This window comes from Lacerta agilis, chromosome 15 (assembly GCF_009819535.1).
Source record: "Lacerta agilis isolate rLacAgi1 chromosome 15, rLacAgi1.pri, whole genome shotgun sequence".
In the NCBI taxonomy this organism is placed as follows: Eukaryota; Metazoa; Chordata; class Lepidosauria; order Squamata; family Lacertidae; genus Lacerta; species Lacerta agilis.
This window is the reverse complement of record NC_046326.1, coordinates 218652-238226: the sequence shown is the minus strand read 5'-3', so window position 1 is coordinate 238226 and position 19575 is coordinate 218652. Positions and strand designations below refer to the sequence as shown.

Below are 19575 nucleotides of genomic sequence, written 5' to 3'. Positions count from 1 at the left end.
TTCAAATATATAAAAGGATGTCATATAGAGGAGGGAGAAAGGTTGTTTTCTGCTGCTCCAGAGAAGCGGACACGGGGCAATGGATTCAAACTACAAGAAAGAAGATTCCACCTAAACATTAGGAAGAACTTCCTGACAGTAAGAGCTGTTCAACAGTGGAATTTGCTACCAAGGAGTGTGGTGGAGTCTCCTTCTTTGGAGGTCTTTAAGCGGAGGCTTAACAGCCATCTGTCAGGAATGCTTTGATGGTGTTTCCTGCTTGGCAGGGGTTTGGACTGGATGGCCCTTGTGGTCTCTTCCAACTCTATGATTCTATGATTCTATGAAATAGTTTCTCCTTTCAAAAAGACACAGGCATATCCAGTCCTTATCAATATTTCAGCTTCTCTAGCCCATTCCAAACTTTAATATTCCAATTTATCTATAAGAATACGTACTTTGAAAACAAATTCAATCTTCTTTAAACCACTCCAGCCAATGTGTATTCATAATCCACAATTAAGAATCCTGTTGAAGGTAATAAAGAATGAGTTTTAGTTAATTTTTAGTCTCAACCTCACATCAAAAGGCAAATAATACCATTTATGTATGCACATTTATAACACATACAAAGCTCTGCTTTTTGACTGATTGTAGCTGAGTCCAAAGAAGATGGTAACCATATTAGACTATACTCAAGTCAAGTTACAAAACTCAGGAAGAGATGAAAACCCCACACCCCAAAATAAATAGTGATGTGGCTTTTGAGATTGTTATTTTATAATCCATTCTCTGCACAGCACCTCCATCTCTTGCAAGGGGGAGACCCAGCCCCGATGCACAGGATTTCGGAGTAGAGGAGGAGGAGGAATGAGGTTGCTGCTGTGTTGTGGGTTTGGGGTGGGTTTTTTGGAGGGGGTGAGCTCATGTCTTTTTAAATGGGAGCGCACAGGGAACCGAGCCCGGTTGCTGGAGCCGGCCATGGGGTTGAGGCTGGAGTTGCCCTTGCCTCTGTAGCCCCTGCTCAAGGTGGCGGAGCCGAGCCAGGAGGGAGAGGGGTGGGGAGCCGCTTTGCAGCGAGCAGAGGGATTCTCCACTCCTGGCTGCAGCGATAGCCAGTGCCTCGCGTGGCGCAGCTGTTCCCGGACTCCTGCTGCTGGGTGCCTGAGCCCAGCGCCAAATAGAAAAGACGTCCCTGCCTGGAGAGGACTTCAGTGGGAAGCCCCAAAGAGATGTAGCGGGCCTTTGTTTCGGCTGCTAAGCCTGCCTGCCTGCCTAATAGCTGGTACGTGCCCAGATAACAAGACCCCCTTTCTCGGCCTTGCTAATGTGGTCCAAGCAGAGCAAGGTATTTGGCACCAAATGGGCTGCAATAGTTGCCTGAAGGAGGTGTACAAGGTGCCATCCAATGTTTAGTGCTGAGCCTCAAGCAGAGGCTTAGGATAAGTGTTTCTTCTCCTAGATGAGCTCACTTTCCCAGGTGGATGGGCCCCAGCTGCCCCGTCATATTCATTCATATTGCATTTGATAGATAAGGGCAGGGATAACTATCCCGGTGCCCTCCAGATGTTTTGGACTACAACTGCCAGCACTGCTGACCATTGGCCATGCTGAGTGGGACCAATGTAGTGCAAAATGTATGGAGGGCACCATCTTGACTTCCCCTGGATTAGGGACATGCATTTCTCCCCCATCCTTTCATTGGAGGAGCGTGATATTTTGCCAAACCCACTCTGTCATTAATACGTTTTGCACAAACAGATGTTTTCCATATGATGCTTGAGCCCAGGATTAGCATCCAGGAGTGTACGGTATACTTTCCTTTAATCCTACTAAGCCTCAAAAAAGCTAAGTCGATAATGATCTGTGGATACTTTCAGAAATTAACTGTCAGTGATTTAAGTTGCCATATTGCCACAGGAACGCCATGTGTGGGAAACTACAATGTGAGAATGTACAAACCCTTCCTGTCTTTGGAATCGAACCTGCCATTATCAAGTCTCCCATCCAAGGTAACACCTGTTGGGGTGTGGACTTCCAGCTAGGATCAGACGTACCAGATCCAGGGATGGTGAACGAAGGCACCAAATGTGCCCCTGGAAAGGTAAATCAGGAAAGTTCTCAGGTGGACCATTGTGTGAGTTTTCCTTGTTAATCCTAACAGTTCATTTGCAAGAGAGGGGATTTTGATCTGTGAGGAAAGCTTTAGAAATGAAACTTAAGATTGGGCAGACACCTCACTTACTTGAATTTAAGGTTTACAGTCCCAATCATAATGAATTTGTGTGTGTCCTTTCTTTCAGATATGTAAGCACTACCAATGTGTCGATGTCTCTGTTTTGGGTTACAGCTGCAATGCAGAGCATCAGTGCAATGGACGAGGGGTAAGCACGCCGGATTTCTAGGCAGCGCTTTTTCCAAGGGATCGCTGGCTTGATGCTTTGTTTTGTTCTGGCCTCCTCTCTTGGGCCTTCCTTTCCCCTTTTTTCAGAAGGTGCTGGAGGGAGACATGGTGTCCGTTGAATGATGGACAGGTAGGAGCTCCAGCAAAGGAACAGTTGGGAGCTCCCTTCAAGCTTCTGGTTGTTCCTTTGTTGCTCTGCCCTTATCCACCTGCATTATGTCAGGGGCTGGATGGGTGGACATGGCTTCTTATTTGGTACTGCTCATATTGATTCAGAGCAGACTCCAACATATACAAGGTAGTTAGCAAAAACTGAAACACATTGCAGGATTCCCCAAAAATAGATGGGAGGCAATTCATCCAGCAGAGCTTTACTACTGAAGGTAAATGAGCATAATAATCACAAATCCATATATCTTCAGAATTGGCACAGTGCATAAGAAATCCAATTGCAGCAGACTTAACTTAAACTTACAATAACTTACAATAAGACTAAAACCATAACACTAAACATACTACGCTAGTGGCCAAAATTGTGGGAACCTTTTGAAAAAAGTGAATTTCTGAGGTTTGATGGCTCATAACACCACTTTCTTTTTGAGTAATACCATAAAATTATATATCAATGGAAATATAATTTAATTTAATGTTTGTTCCATTATTTGTATTCTATCAAAAGTTATAGCCAAATAATCAGAAAAAGGAAGCACAACTTGCTTAGGTTTCCACAATATATATATTTTTTATTTATTTTCCATTTTATAATATACGTTCACATCATAACACTCCACTTTACGTCCCTAGCTCTTTAGAACCTATCAACTTCCTTCCCTCCCGCCTCATGGCTTTCAACATTAACCTTTATATCATTGCATTTTGTACATTTTCCAATTCTAATTACACACATTACAACATGGGTAGGCAAACTAATCACCTTCTCAATCTGGCCCGTGGATGGTCCGGGGATCGGCGTGTTTTTACATGACTAGAATGTGTCCTTTTATTAAAAATGCATCTCTGGGTTATTTGTGGGGCATAGGAATTCATTCATTATTTTTTAAAAAATATAGTCCGGCCCACCACAAGGTCTGAGGGACAGTGGACTGGCCCAGGGCTGAAAAAGGTTGCTGACCCCTGCATTACAAAATAACTCAAACTTTAAATAAATATAGAAAGGTAGAGAATTTCTCATAACAAGTCTTCAAACAACCCTGCTAGTGATGTTAATTGCTTACAATAATCTTTCAAATACTGTATAAATTTGCTCCAATCCTTTTGGAATGCTTGATCTTGCTGGTTTTGGATTTTTCCTGTCAGCTTCATCAGTTCTGCAAAGTCCATCATCTTCACCTGCCACTCTTCTTTTATTGGTACTTCTTGTTGCTTCCATTTTTGGGCTGAAAGAGTTCTTGCCGCAGTTGTTGCATCATAAACAGTCTTCCCTTGGTATTTCTTCACGCACTATACCCAATAAAAAGGCTTCTGGTTTTTTAACAGAAGTATTTTTAAACATTTTCTTTAACTCATTATATATCATTTCCCAGAAAGCCTTTACCTCTTTGCAAGTCCACCACATATAGTAAAATATACCTTCCTTTTCTTTCCATTTCCAGCACTCATTAGTTTTGCCAAGTTTAGCTGGTGTTAAATACCATCTATACATCATTTTCATAACATTTTATTTAAGTGCACTGCATGCAATAAAGTAAATACCTTCCTTCTATAACCTTTCCCATGATTCTAATTAAATATTATATCCAAAATCTTTAGGCCAGTGTATCATCACAGATTTAACCTCTTCATCTTTGGTATGCAATTCCAGTAATAATTTTCTAAAGTATTTTCCGCTTGTCATCCAGTAAGTCTATCGCACACCTAGATCTTACTGTGTCAAAACCATTTTTGACAGTGGAATTTGCTACCAAGGAGTGTGGTGGAGTCTCCTTCTTTGGAGGTCTTTAAGCAGAGGCTTGACAGCCATCTGTCAGGAATGCTTTGATGGTGTTTCCTGCTTGGCAGGGGGTTGGACTGGATGGCCCTTGGGGTCTCTTCCAACTCTAGGATTCTATGATTCTATGATTTTTATGTTTATCCTCCTTAAACACACCATTTACCTGGTGATATTGCAACCAATCCATCAATAACCTCTTCATCTTTGGTATGCAATTCCAGTAATAATTTTCTAAAGTATTTTCCGCTTGCCATCCAGTAAGTCTATCTCACACCTAGATCTTACTGTGTCAAAACCATTTTTGACAGTGGAATTTGCTACCAAGGAGTGTGGTGGAGTCTCCTTTGGAGGAATGCTTTGATGGTGTTTCCTGCTTGGCAGGGGGTTGGACTGGATGGCCCTTGTGGCCTCTTCCAACTATGATTCTATGATTCTATGATTTTTATTTTTATCCTCCTTAAACACATCATTTACCTGGTGATATTGCAACCAATCCATCAATAACTCTTTTATTTCTTCAAATGTTTTTAATCTTAATTGACTTCCTATCTCTATCAGTAAATCTCCATACATGGCCCACTTTCCTTTCATATTTAACTTCTTTACCACTATTGTTTCTATTGGGGAGAGCCACCAAGGGGTTTTACGTTCCGATAATGTTTTATATTTATTCCATACCTCATAAATTGATTTTCTTATTGTGTGATTCAGGAATCCTTTATGCACTTTATCATACCATAAATATGCATGCCATCCATATCTATTATTGTAACTGTAAGGGTTCTGTGGTTTCTCACGAGTAAAGAGGCTTGACTCAGGTCCCGTATATTTACCGGTTTTATTGTGCAGATATGTGCAGTGCAGAGCTCAAAAGTCCATGACCAGCTTAGTCACTTTCAGATCCCGGAAGTGGCGCTTTTTGGGAGCGCCCCCAACAGAAGAACTTGGGCACCCCCACTCTCCTACCCTCCTTACGTTTGACGCCCCTACGTAATTGGAGCAACGGAACTGTCATTGCTCCCTCTTGTCTGTGCCCACTGAGTGGGTGTTGGGTCTCTGGAGCATCCCCCCGCCCCCTCTCTGCTGGGCTGCTTTCCTGCCTGTCGCTCCCGCTGTGGATTCCCCTGCTATCCCTGCGGTGCTGGGGCTATCTATCCCCTGACAGCCCCTGCACCGCCCCACTGGGCGCTGCCTGTTCCCTGACAGTAACCTTCCAAGTCTAATAAATCTGTATTCTCCAACAGAATCCAGTCCCTTAACCAACATAGACGGGACACTTCATAATATAATCTCAAATCTGGCAGAGAGAAACCACCTCTTTCTTTTATATCTTTTAGAAGCTTGTATTTGATTATTGATTCCCCCCCCCCCGCCAGATAAATTTTGATAATACTTGTTGCCATTCTTTGAAGTGACCCACCCCTCTGATCACTGGGATGGTTTGAAATAAAAACAACATTTTAGGTAGCACGTTCATCTTTACAGCAGATATTCTTCCCCAAAGAGAGAATTTCATCCTTCCCCATTCTAAGCCCCCTTTTGTTTAGGCAGTGATTCAATTAAGTGCACAGTAGAATTCAGCTACTGATGTTACGTACTGGAGCTGAGAGGAGGACATTTGTCAGTGTGGTGTGTGATTGCTATCAAGTTGGTTTGGTTTTTTGTGTTCTTTCATTTAGTGAGCTTGTAAAACATAATGTAATTAAAGAAATGGTGCAAAGAGTTGACTGGTCACCCAGAAAGCAATGTAAAATAGTACTGTTAAGTGAACAAGGCTACATTTATGAAGAAATTAGAAGAAAAATTGGTGGAAACTTAACCAAAGATGGCATTTCTAGATTTTTGAAGAGGCATAAGGAGACTACAAAATCAGACTGGTAAAGGTAGGAAAAGGTTCACAACAGCAAGTGACAATAGAAGAACTGAGAAACTGTGGCTACATGACAGAAGAAAATCATCTGGGTTTATACAAGATGACATGGGCCAATGTAATGTGAAGTTGAGTGCAAGGACTGTTTGGCGTAGACTGCAGGAATATGGTCTAAATGCTAGAATTCCAAGGAAAAAGCCATTGTTATCTCTCGAACAAAGGTTGAAATGATTAAACTGGGCTAAAACCCATGTTAACTGGACAGCAGAACAATGGGACAGTGTTATTTGGAGTGATGAGACCCAAATATCCTTGCTTGGAATGAAATATGTGAGGTGAAGAACTGGAGAAGATTTACATCCTACTTGCATTGCACCTACTGTGAAACACCCATATAGTGTTATGATCTGGGGTTGTATGACAGCAAAAGGTGTGGGCAGAATTTGCGTCATTAATGGGAATGTAAATGCCCCAAAATACATAGCATAGACATTTAACCCAATTGAAAATCTATGGAGCCGACGAAAGAAACTTGCTAGTCAGAAGCAACCCAGTAATAAAACCCAATTAATAGAGGCAATAATTCAATATTGGTTTCACATTATAACAGCTGCAGGACTAAAAAACTTGGTTCACTCCATGAGAAGGTGTTGTAAGGCCGTAATTAAAGCTAAAGGTTACGCAACTAAGTATTAACTGAAATGGTGAGAATTTTTGTATATCTCATTTTTTCTATGTGTTTCAGGTTTCTTCTTTATGACTGCTGTTATAATAAATAATAATTCATAAAAGTCATTGCATTACATTCTTCATTATATTATCTTTTCATTGATATATAATATTATGGTATTACTCGGTGCTTTTTTCCTGGGGGGACGCAGGGGTATGCAAACCCCTAAACATTTTGTGAACCTAATGGGAGAAGAGCTGGACCATCAAGAAGGCTGATCGCCGAAGAATTGATGCTTTTGAATTATGGTGCTGGAGGAGACTCTTGAGAGTCCCATGGACTGCAAGAAGATCAAACCTATCCATTCTCAAAGAAATCAGCCCTGAGTGCTCACTAGAAGGACAGATCCTGAAGTTGAGGCTCCAGTACTTTGGCCACCTCATGAGAAGAGAAGACTCCCTAGAAAAGACCCTGATGTTGGGAAAGATGGAGGGCACAAGGAGAAGGGGACGACAGAGGATGAGATGGTTGGACAGTGTTCTCGAAGCTACTAACATGAGTTTGGCCAAACTGCGAGAGGCTGTGAAGGATAGGCGTGCCTGGCGTGCTCTGGTCCATGGGGTCACGAAGAGTCGGACACGACTGAACGACTGAACAACAACAACAATGGGAGAAGAAACTAAACTTTTTTTTAAAAAAATTGTTTCTTCTCTAGCACGGTGAATCGTCAGTTCCACCGCTACCCCCGATGGCGACCTCATTTCCTGTCATGATGTTTCCTGAGTCTCAGACAGAAGCAAGTGTTTAATGAATGGGTCGGTTAGCAAACTTTTTCAGCCGTGGGCCGGTCCACTGTCCCTCAGACCTTGTGGGGGGCCAGACTATATTTTGAAAAAAATATGAACGAATTCCTATGCCCCACAAATAACCCAGAGATGTATTTTAAATAAAAGGACACATTCTACTCATGTAAAAACATGCTGATTCCCGGACTGTCCACAGGCCAGATTTAGAAGGTGATTGGGCCGGATCTGGCCCCCGGGCCTTAGTTTGCCTACCCATGGCATAGCTGTCAACCTTCCCTTTTTTGCGGGAAATGTATAGGGGAATTTCCTGCAAAAAAAGGGAAGGTTGACAGCTATGACCCATGGTTTAATGTGTGAAGCAGTGTGGAATGTGGATGTGTGGTGTTTTACTGATGAAAGTTTGGCCTCATTGAGGGGCAGTATTTCAATATGAGTAATGTATGTTCTTTGTACTTTTGTCCACTTACTGCATTTATTTTTCACTGTTTGCTTGCTGCTTTTCATCCAAACAGGTGTGCAATAGCAATAAGAACTGCCACTGTCACCCGGGATGGGCCCCTCCCTACTGTGACGCCAAAGGATATGGCGGCAGTCTGGACAGTGGACCTCCATACAACGGCAAGTACCTGAACCGCACAACTTCCTGTCTTTGGTGACACCTGGAAGTTGGGAAGTGACAGCTGCTCCAAGTAGCTTAAGTCCTCCTTGGCTGGTGTGGTGGTGGCTTACTGTGCCTCTCTGGTTTTGTTTTCCATGGGAAGAGGAGCTTGGGTTTTGGATAACCAGCCTTTGGAAACTTGGGGCCTCTGGATTGGTGGGGAGAATCTTACAACTTCCAGAGCTTTTGTTTTTCCTGGGCCAACTTTTTGCAAAAGCCATTGGGGACAGAGGAAGCTGCTTTATCTACCTAGATCAGTATTGCTTGATGGGTAGTAGCTCACCAGAATTTCAGCCAGGGATCCTTGGAGATGCCATGGACTGAACCTGAGATCTTCTGCATGCAAAGCAGGTGCTCTGTAATTGAGCTATGACCATTCCAAATTCATGCACGTGTTATTTTGAAAAAATGTGGAAAAATAACCAGTGAATTTTGTGGTGCCTCAAAGTCCAACAAATTCATTATGACTTAAGCAAACTCAAGTCTGCTTTGTTAGATGCATGAAGTGAATTCTTAGTTGGCAGGTATATGCAGGAGAAAATTGTAAGGTGGGAGCTGAATGGCAATAAGAAGCAAAAATTAAAGTCAGTGATAAAAAAATGTGTACACCACAGTCTGTCTCGAAGGTTTTCACTCATTTCATTTGTTTATTATGCTTATAAACCAGCTCAAAAGGCACACCTAGGACGGCTTTCACAAAAGTAAAATAGGCATTTAAAACAATATACAGCAAACAGCTTAAGACTTAAAATTTAAATTAAATTGGCTGAGCCAATGTTTTGGTCTTGTATAGTTTTAGGGCCACGGGGACATTAAAACCTCTTTTGGTTCTAAAGAATTTGAGAATGCAGTTTGCAGATCTTTCCCAGTGGAATTTATATGGATTTTGTTGGATCCTGAAGCCTGGACCGCCATTCCCAAGTACTTATAGTTCAAAACTTGTTGTAATTTATGGCCTTGGAGTTCCCAATTTCTGATCTTTGGTTTTTTTCCCAAAGGCAAGAATCTTTATTTTTCTTTCACTCTCCTGTGCCAACTTCAAAACCCCCACAAACAAATGAGGAAGCATGAAAAATACAAAGAGACAGCTACAATAACACCTTTGCAATTGAAGCAGTTAGAGTAAGGACTTGGGAGAGACCAGTATTCAAATCTCAACTCAGCCATGAAGCGTGTTGGGTGACTTTGGGCCAGTTGCTGTCACTTAGCCTACCCCACAGGGTTGTTATGAGGATAACATTGAGAAGGGGAGAAGTATGGACTCATGCTCTTTGGAGAAAAGCTGGGATATGAATTCCATAATAACAAGTCCACAAAATTACTCTCCAACAATATCTTTTAAAACATTTTTACTAGTCCTCTTCCTTAGGCATGTTTTTCTTAGGCAAGTTGTGGACTTCCATCCCAGCTGGATTTTTAATGAGCCTTTAAGCATACAGACACTATTCTTGCACATAACATAGAGACAGTAAACTATAAGCAGCAAAGCCCAGGCAGAAAAGAAAGGGGACATGGAGAAGGGGAAGAGGGGAAAGAAAGGAAAACACCAGATTATCATCACTAAAGCCCTTTCATATGGCACATATTTCCACAACATTTGTCCGGATTTCTTTATACTGTATATCTCTTCTGTATCTTCACATTGATAGGCTGCTACTTCTTTGACTGCTGTTCTGTTAAGTAATGGCAACCAGTTTTTTTTTTTTTAAGCAAAGCAAAATCCCAAGCCAGGAATTGCATGCACAACAAGGGACTTCCTGCATGTTGCCCACACTCGCTGTGTTTCAGATGTGTGACTGGTGAAGGAGGGCTTTTAGGGTCTTAGAATAATATTGCAACATTGCCACTAAACTTATTGTTTATTGTTTGAGCACAGACACTGTACTGCATGTTGTATTAAATTCATACAAAAAAGCAACCCCTCCCTCAAAGGTCTTGCACTATAGAAGATGCTCCCAGATACATTATAAAGATTTGTTTGCTCCTGAAGACCCGATTCCCTACAAAGGTTGGTGACAATTTTTAGCGGTGATTTTTTTGAGGGGGTCATACTATACTTTCTCTTGGAGAAGACATTAGATTGATGGGCTGCTGGACTTTTTGTTGTGGATTCTTGTGGTGGGTATTATGCACAAGGGAAAGACTGGCACAGTATCCTTTGACGCAATTAAAACACAAATACCATTGTATAGAATTATAGAATCATAGAGTTGGAAGAGACCACAAGGGCCATCCAGTCCAACCCCCTGCCAAGCAGGAAACACCATCAAAGCATTCCTGACAGATGGCTGTCAAGCCCCTACTTAAAGAATACAGTGGTACTAGTACGGTACTTCCCTTGATCTGGATGCCATACTCCTATTGATGCAGCCCAGAATTGCATTGGCTTTTTTAGCTGCTGCATCACACTGTGTTAGCTTCTTTCTCTGCAGTGTTCTCTCTCTCTCTCTCTCTCTTCTGTGTCTAAGTGCTATCCTCATGTGCAGCTCCTATTCCTTTCACTGGAGTTTGGGCAATCCTGTGCTCCAGGGTTATCACAAGAAGAAGGTATTGTTTGGATTTTTCACTCTGGCACCAATAAGTTTTGTTCTGACCCAATTAATTGTACATCAACAAGTACACCCACACTTTGTACTAGTCCACTGGGATTCAGCTGGCGTATCAGAATGCACAAGTCCATCACAGCCTGGTTTAGGGAGGTAAACTAGGGAGTAGTACTAAAACATTTGCTTTTCACTTTTGCTCTTTGAAAGAGAACTAGGAAACAGGGATACCAATTTTATACTAGCTTAACTGCCACCCTTCCCCCATTTCCTGGGAATTGAAGTTTAGTTCAGGTACTAAGAATTCTGAAACATTTCACGCACATGGACTCTCATAAACACACAGCCTACAATCCTAAAGTTCCGTTGGAAGAAGGAATGACACAAAATTCAAGGGAAGAATAAAGAGGGGAATGAATGGGTTAAAACATAAATCAAACCCAGTCCCATGATTTTATTCATAGAATCAGAGTTGGAAGAGACCACAAGGGCCATCCAGTCCAACCCCCTGCCTAGCAGGAAACACCATCAAAGCATTCCTGACAGATGGCTGTTAAGCCTCCGCTTAAAGACCTCCAAAGAAGGAGACTCCACCACACTCCTTGGCAGCAAATTCCACTGCCGAACAGCTCTCACTGTCAGGAAGTTCTTCCTAATGTTTAGGTGGAATCTTCTTTCTTGTAGTTTGAATTCATTGCCCCGTGTCCGCTTCTCTGGAGCAGCAGAAAACAACCTTTCTCCCTCCTCTATATGACATCCTTTTATATATATGAACATGGCTATCATATCACCCCTTAACCTTCTCTTCTCCAGGCTAAACATACCCAGCTCCCTAAGCCGTTCCTCATAAGGCATCGTTTCCAGGCCTTTGACCATTTTGTCCTCTGGACAAGTTCCAGCTTGTCAGTATCCTTCTTGAACTGTTGTGCCCAGAACTGGACACAGTATCCCAGGTGAGGTTTGACCAGAGCAGAATACACTGGTACTATTACTTCCCTTGATCTGGACGCCATACTCCTATTGATGCAGCCCAGAATTGCATTGGCTTTTTTAGCTGCTGCATCACACTGTTGACTCATGTCAAGTTTATGGTCTACCAAGACTCCTAGATCCTTTTCACATGTACTGCTCTCAAGCCAGGTGTCACCCATCCTGTATTTGTGCCTTTCATATTTCTTTTTGCCCAAGTGTAGTACTTTACATTTCTCCCTGTTAAAATTCATCTTGTTTGCTTTGGCCCAGTTCTCTAATCTGTTAAGGTCATTTTGAAGTGTGATCCTTTCCTCTGGGGTATTTGCCACCACTCCCAATTTGGTGTCATCTGCAAACTTGATCAGGATGCCCTCAAGCCCATCATCCAAGTCATTGATAAAGGTGTTGAATAAGACTGGGCCCAAGACAGAACCCTGTGGCACTCTACTAGTCACTTCTCTCCAGGATGAAGAGGCGCCATTAATGAGCACCCTTTGGGTTCGGTCAGTCAACCAGTTACAAATCCACTGAATGGTAGCATTGTGTAGCCCGCATTTTACCAGCTTCTTTACAAGAATATCATGGGGCACCTTGTCAAAGGCCTTGCTGAAATCAAGATAGGTTACATCCACAGCGTTCCCTTCTTCTACCAGGCTTTTAATCTTTCAAAAAATGAGATCAGATTGGTCTGACATGACTTATTTTTCAGAAACCCATGCTGACTTTTAGTGATCACAGCGTTCCTTTCTAGGTGCTCACAGACCGTTTGCTTAATGATCTGCTCTAGAATCTTTCCTGGTATTGATGTCAGGCTGACTGGGAGGTAATTGTTTGGGTCCTCTCTTTCCCCCTTTTTGAAATAGGGACAACATTTGCCCTCCTCCAGTCTGCTGGGACTTCACCTGTTCGCCAGGAATTCTCAAAGATTACTGCAAGTGGTTCTGAAATCACCTCTGCCAGTTCTTTTAATACTCTTGGGTGTAGTTCATCTGGCCCTGGAGACTTGAATACATCTAAACTAGCCAAGTATTCTTGTACTACCTCCTTACTTATTCTGGGCTGTGTTTCTCCTGCTGAATCATCTGCTCCATATTCTTCAGGTCGGGCATTTTCTTTTTTGGAGAAGACTGAGGCAAAGAAGGCATTGAGGAGTTCTGCCCTTTCTCTGTCCCCTGTTCACATTTCATCATCTTCTCCTCTCAGTGACCCCACTGTTTCCTCCTTCTTCCTTTTGCTACGGACATACCTATAAAAGCCCTTTTTATTGCTTTTAACCTCTCTAGCAAGCCTGAGTTCATTCTGTGCTTTAGCTTTTCTGACTTTGTCTCTACACGTGCTGGCTATTTGTTTGAATTCCTCTCTGGTGATTTCCCCCTTTTTCCATTTTTTGTACATATCCCTTTTAAATCTTACATCAGTTAAAAGTTCTTTAGATAGCCAACCTGGCTTCTTTCGGCACCTTCCATGTTTTCGTCTCATTGGTACTGCTTGAAGTTGTGCTTTTAATATCTCCCTTTTAACAAACTCCCATCCATCATAAACTCCCTTCCCTTTTAGTATTGCTGACCATGGGATCACACCCAGCATTTCCCTAAACGTTCTGAAGTCGGCTTTCTTAAAGTCTAGAATTTGAGTCTTAGTATGCTTGGTTGCTCCTTTCCACTGTATAATAAACTCCAGAAGAGAATGATCACTCCCACCTAAAATGGCTGATCCTCTTGTTGCTTCTCCCACTTTCTGGACAATGAAATTGTCTGCAAGGCCAGTGAGGAATCTGTTTGACCTTATGCTCTTGGCTGAGTTTCACATCCAACAAATATCAGGATAGTTGAAATCCCCCATTACTACTATCTCACTTCCTTTTGAATGCTTGGTCATCTGTTCCAGGAAGGCATTATCTGTGTCCTCAGTTTGGCTTGGGGATCTATAGTAAACTCCCACAATGAGATCACTGTTATTTTTCTCTCCCTTAATTTTGACCCAGATACTCTCAGTTTGGCTTTCAAGTTTTAAATCCAGGATCTCTTCACAGGTATACACATCCCTGACATATAACGCCACTCCTCCTCCTTTCCTGTTTGGTCTATTTCTCTGAAATAGATTGTATCCCTCTATTACTACATTCCAATTACCAGACTCATCCCACCGGGTTTCAGTGATGCCTATTATGTCGTATTTAGTTTGCTGTACCAAGAGCTCCTCCTTCATGGATCACTGCCTTGTCGTGGCGAAGGGGCTTGATTAACTCAGGGAAGCTATGAGCTATGCCATGCAAGGCCACCCAAGATGGACAGGTCATAGCGGAGAGTTTACACTAAATGTGATCCACCTGGAGAAGGACCGGGCAAGCCACTCCAGTATCCCTGCCAAGAAAAATCCATGGACAAAGACAACAGGGATATAAAAGTTATGATGCTGGAAGATGAGCCCCTCAGGTCGGAAGGCATCCAACATGCTACTGAGGAAGAGCAGAGGACAAATACAAGTAGATTCAGAGCTGATGAAGCGGCTAGGCCAAAGCCGAAAGGTCGCTCAGTTGCGGATATGCCTGGAACCGATAGGAAAGTCCAATGTTGTAAAGAAAAATATTGCATATGAACCTGGAATGTAAGAACCATGAACCTTGGAAAGCTGGATGTGGTAAAAAATGAGATGGCAAGAATAAACATTGACATCCTAGGCATCAGTGAACTAAAATGGACAGGAATGGGCGAATTCAGTTCGGATGACTATCATATCTACTACTGTGGGCAAGAATCCTGTAAAAGAAATGGAGTGGCCCTCATAGTCAACAAAAGAGTGGCGAAAGCTGTACTGGGATGCAATTTCAAAAATGATAGAATGATCTCGATACGAATCCAAGGCAGACCTTTTATCATCACAGTAATCCAAGTTTATGCACCAACTACCGGTGCTGAAGAAACTGAAATTGACCAATTCTATGAAGACTTACAACACCTTATAGAAATGAAGAAATGACACCAAAGCAGGATGTTCTCATTATAGGGGATTGGAATGCTAGAGTAGGGAGTCAAGAGATAAAAGGAACAACTGGCAGGTTTGGCTTTGGAGTTCAAAACAAAGCAGGGCAAAGGATAATAGAGTTCTGTCAAGAGAACAAGCTGGTCATAACAAACACTCTTTTCCAACAACACAAGAGACGACCCTACACATGGACATCACCAGATGGGCAGCATCGAAATCAGATTGATTATATTCTCTGCAGCCAAAGATGGAGAAGCTCTATACAGTCAGCAAAAACAAGACCTGGAGCTGACTGTGGCTCAGACCATCAGCTTCTTATAGCAAAATTCCAGCTTAAACTGAAGAAAGTAGGAAAAACCACTGGGCCACTAAGATATAAACTAAATCAAATCCCTTATGAATACACAGTGGAAGTGAAGAACAGGTTTAAGGATTTAGATTTGGTGGACAGAGTGCCTGAAGAACTATGGATGTAGGCTCATAACATTATACAGGAGGCAGCAACGAAAACCATCCCAATGAAAAGGAAATGCAAGAAAGCAAAGTGGCTGTCCAATGAGGCCTTACAAATAGCGGGGGAGAGAAGGCAAGCAAAATGCGAGGGCGATCGTGAAAGATACAGGAAACTGAATGCAGATTTCCAAAAAATAGCAAGGAGAGACAAGAGGGCCTTTCTAAACGAGCAATTCATAGAAATAGAGGAAAACAACAGAATGGGAAAAACCAGAGATCTGTTCAAGAAAATTGGAGATATGAAAGGAACATTTCGTCCAAAGATTACCATAATAATGGACAAAAGTGGGAAGGACCTAACAGAAGCAGAAGACATCAAGAAGAGGTGGCAAGAATACACAGAGGAATTATACCAGAAAGATATGGAGGTCTCGTATACCCTAAGTAGTGTGGTTGCTGACCTTGAGCCAGACATCCTGGAGAGTGAAGTCATGGGCCTTAGAAAGCACTGCTAATAAGAAGGCCAGTGGAAGTGATGATATTCCAGTTGAGTTATTTAAAATTTTAAATGATGATGCTGTTAAGGTGCTACACTCAATATGCCAGCAAGTTTGGAAAACTCAGCAGTGGCCAGAGGACTGGAGAAGATCAGTCTACATCCCAATCCCAAAGAAGGGCAGTGCCAAAAAATGCTCCAACTACCGCACAATTGCGCTAATTTCACACACTAGCAAGGTTATGCTTAAAATTCTACAAGGCAGGCTTAAGCAGTATGTGGACTGAGAACTCCCAGAAGTGCAAGCTGGATTTCGAAGGGGCAGAGGAACCAGAGACCAAATTGCGAAAGCTAGAGAGTTCCAGAAAAACATCTACATCATTGACTACGCAAAAGCATTTGACTGTGTCGACCTCACCAAACTATGGCAAGTTCTTAAAGAAATGGGAGTGCCGGATCACCTCATTTGTCTCCTGAGAAATCTCTATGTGGGACAAGAAGCTACAGTTAGAACTGGATATGGAACAACTGATTGGTTCAAAATAGGGAAAGGAGTGTGACAAGGCTGTATATTGTCTCCCTGCCTATTTAACTTATATGCAGAATTCATCATGTGAAAGGCTGGACTGGATGAATCCCAAGCCAGAATTAAGATTTCCGGAAGACATATCAACAACATCAGATATGCTGATGACACAACTTTGATGGCAGAAAGTGAGGAGGAATTAAATAACCTTTTAATGAGGGTGAAAGAGGAGAGTGCAAAATATGGTCTGAAGCTCAACATCAACAAAACTAAGATCATGGCCACTGGTCCCATCACCTCCTGGCAAATAGAAGGGGAAGAAATGGAGGCAGTGAGAGATTTTACTTTCTTGGACTCCATGATCACTGCAGATGGTGACAGCAGTCACAAAATTAAAAGACGCCTGCTTCTTGGGAGGAAAGCAATGACAAACCTAGACAGCATCTTAAAAAGCAAAGACATCACCTTGCCGACAAAGGTCCATATAGTTAAAGCTATGGTTTTCCCAGTAGTAATGTATGGAAGTGAGAGCTGGATCATAAAGAAGACTGGTCGCCGAAGAATTGATGCTTTTGAATTATGGTGCTGGAGGAGACTCTTGAGAGTCCCATGGACAGCAAAAAGATCAAATTTATCCATCCTTAAAGAAATCAGCCCTGAGTGCTCACTGGAAGGGTAGATCCTGAAGTTGAGGCTCCAGTACTTTGGCCACCTCATGAGAAGAGAAGACTCCCTGGAAAAGACCCTGATGTTGGGAAAGATGGAGGGCACAAGGAGGAGGGGACGACAGAAGAGGAGATGGCTGGACAGTGTTCTCGAAGCGACTGGCATGAGTTTGGCCAAACTGCGGGAGGCAGTGAAAGATAGGCGTGTCTGGTGTGCTCTGGTCCATGGGGTCACGAAGAGTCGGACATGACTGAATGACTGAACAACAACAACCAAGAGCTCAAGTTCATCTTGTTTATTTCCCGTGCTCTGTGCGTTAGTATACAGACATTGAAGACCATTGATCATTCCCCCTAGTCTCTTATTTAAGGATTTTTTCTTCCCGCCACTAGGTCTGCGTGCTGTTTGCTCCATTTGGTCCTTGACATTTGGATGATCATCTTCAGCACTTGATAGGCTCCTACCTTCAGGACCACTGTCTCCCTCCCCCACATAAGTCAGTTTAAAGCCCTCCTGATGAGGTTTTTGGATTCTTGGCAAAAACATTCCTCCCAACCCTTGTGAGGTGCAGCCCATCACTTGCCAGAAGTCCATCTTCAAGAAACTGCAGACCGTGATCTAAGAATCCAAACCGTTCCTGCTGGCACCATTTGCGAAGCCAGGTGTTCACTTCCCCTATTTTCCCCTCTCTCCCTGGGCCATGTCATTCAACTGGGAGGACAGATGAGATGACAATTTGTGCATTTAATTGCTTCAACTTCCTGCCCCGAGCCTCATAATCACTTTTGATCTTCTGGAGGCTATGGCTTGCAGTGTCATTGGTTCCCACATGGACCAAAAGGAAGGGGTATTTGTCAGTGGGTTTTATGATTCCTTGCAGCTGTTCTGTTACATCTTGGATCTTGGCCCCGGGGAGACAGCATACCTCTCGAGAGGTCTTGTCAGGTCACTGCCCACAGATCACTGCTTCTGTACCCCTCAGTAGGGAATCCCCTATCACCACTATACGCCTCCTCATAGGCTTGGTCGGGATTCTTCCATATGCTGTCCCTTTCAAGGTCACTTGTACATTCCCAGAGGACTGACCATGCTGCTCGTCTTCATATTCCTCATCCACTGTGATGAGGGAGAGATCTTCAAATGGAGTCTGTTCTTCATCTTCCATGTTAAGGGAGAGCACTTCAAATCAATTGTGTAGTTCTAAACACTCAGTGAACTCTGGGCCTTCTACTTCTATGATTCACATTCCTCCATACATCTGGCTCCTGTGTTGGGGAACTGACCTCCTCCTCAGGGATGTTCCCTGACTCCCCCTTGGTGCAGACAGTGTGCTCTGCTGCATCCAAGAAAAGCTCCAGCTCTTTAATTTTCTGGAGTGCAGATACACGGGCCTGAAGTTGCTGGACCTTGTCTTCTAGTAGGGCAACCAACTTGCACTTGCTGCAGGTGTAGCTGCCTACATCCTTTGGCAAGAAGACAAACATTGCACAGGAATTGCAGGTGACTGCAGTTGTTCCCTCGCCCTCCATCCTGAATAGCTTGAAGTCAGGACAAAAAAAGAAGCCTAGGTCTCTTCCAATGAACGTTTGAGACTAGCTCCCCTTTATCTAAAAGATGGGTCAAACTGCGCACGCCGCTGGCCTCCAGGCACTGACTAGCTCCACCCACAGCTAGTCGCCTGACTCAACAGAAGCCCTGCCCCCTCAGACCATGTGCTCAGGGAGAGCACACGGCCAGAAACAAACACACACACAAGCCTGGACAGTCACACAAATCCAAGAGGCAGAAGCCCTAGAAAACAAGTACAAGCCCTAGGAAGGAAGCACACAAACAAATAAGGAAACAAATAAGCACACAAACTTAATCACACACAGCCCCAAAAAGACAAACCCACAAAACCTACAGAGTGTCTCCCAAGCTCAGCTCACCTTATGCTCCCTCCTCAGGATTAAGATTAAATTTAGATTAAAGCAATTTAGAGCCAGTGTGGTGTGGTGGTTAAGAGCGGTGGACTCGTAATCTGGTGAACCGGGTTCACGTCTCCATTCCTCCACATGCAGCTGCTGGGTGACCTTGGGCTAGTCACACTTCTCTGAAGTCTCTCAGCCCCACTCACCTCACAGAGTGTTTGTTGTGGGGGAGGAAGGGAAAGGAGAATGTGAGCTGCTTTGAGACTCCTTAGGGTAGTGATAAAGCGGGATATCAAATCCAAAACTCTTCACTCTTCTTCTAATGTTCCATTGGTTTCCCCCTATGCTTTTAGGTGTTCTTATTTTATCTCTAAGACACCTTGAGTCCCTGTCAGGGGAAGAAGTGTGGCATAAATTAACAACAGCAACCACCTTGTGCATCTTCCTCCCTGCTCACCCTGCAGCCAAGTGGCACTCTCTTCACTTTCTGCCCAATAATAAAGCCACCATTCTGCATCACCTTTCTTACCCCAATTTTATCTTCTCCGTGTCTCCTACTCTCTCCCTTTTGGCAACTCTGCTGTGCACCCCCTTTCCCCTCCCTCCTCCTTCCCTTTCTCAACTCTTCCTGGCACACAGGCCACCCCCTATTTCTAGGCTTATTTTGCAGCTCCCTTGCTGTGATG

General features: G+C 43.2%; 1 protein-coding gene across 2 annotated transcripts in view; it reads left to right on the top strand.

Annotated features, from left to right (window-relative positions):
• Positions 1–19575, top strand: part of ADAM9 (ADAM metallopeptidase domain 9) — a 99348-nt gene that overhangs the window by 52494 nt on the left and 27279 nt on the right. For both annotated transcript variants that reach the window (XM_033171315.1, XM_033171314.1), the window contains exons 16-18: positions 1900–2083; positions 2283–2363; positions 8193–8298. In XM_033171315.1, coding sequence (XP_033027206.1) covers positions 1900–2083; positions 2283–2363; positions 8193–8298 — 371 coding nt within the window. The remainder of the gene's footprint in view (positions 1–1899; positions 2084–2282; positions 2364–8192; positions 8299–19575) is intronic.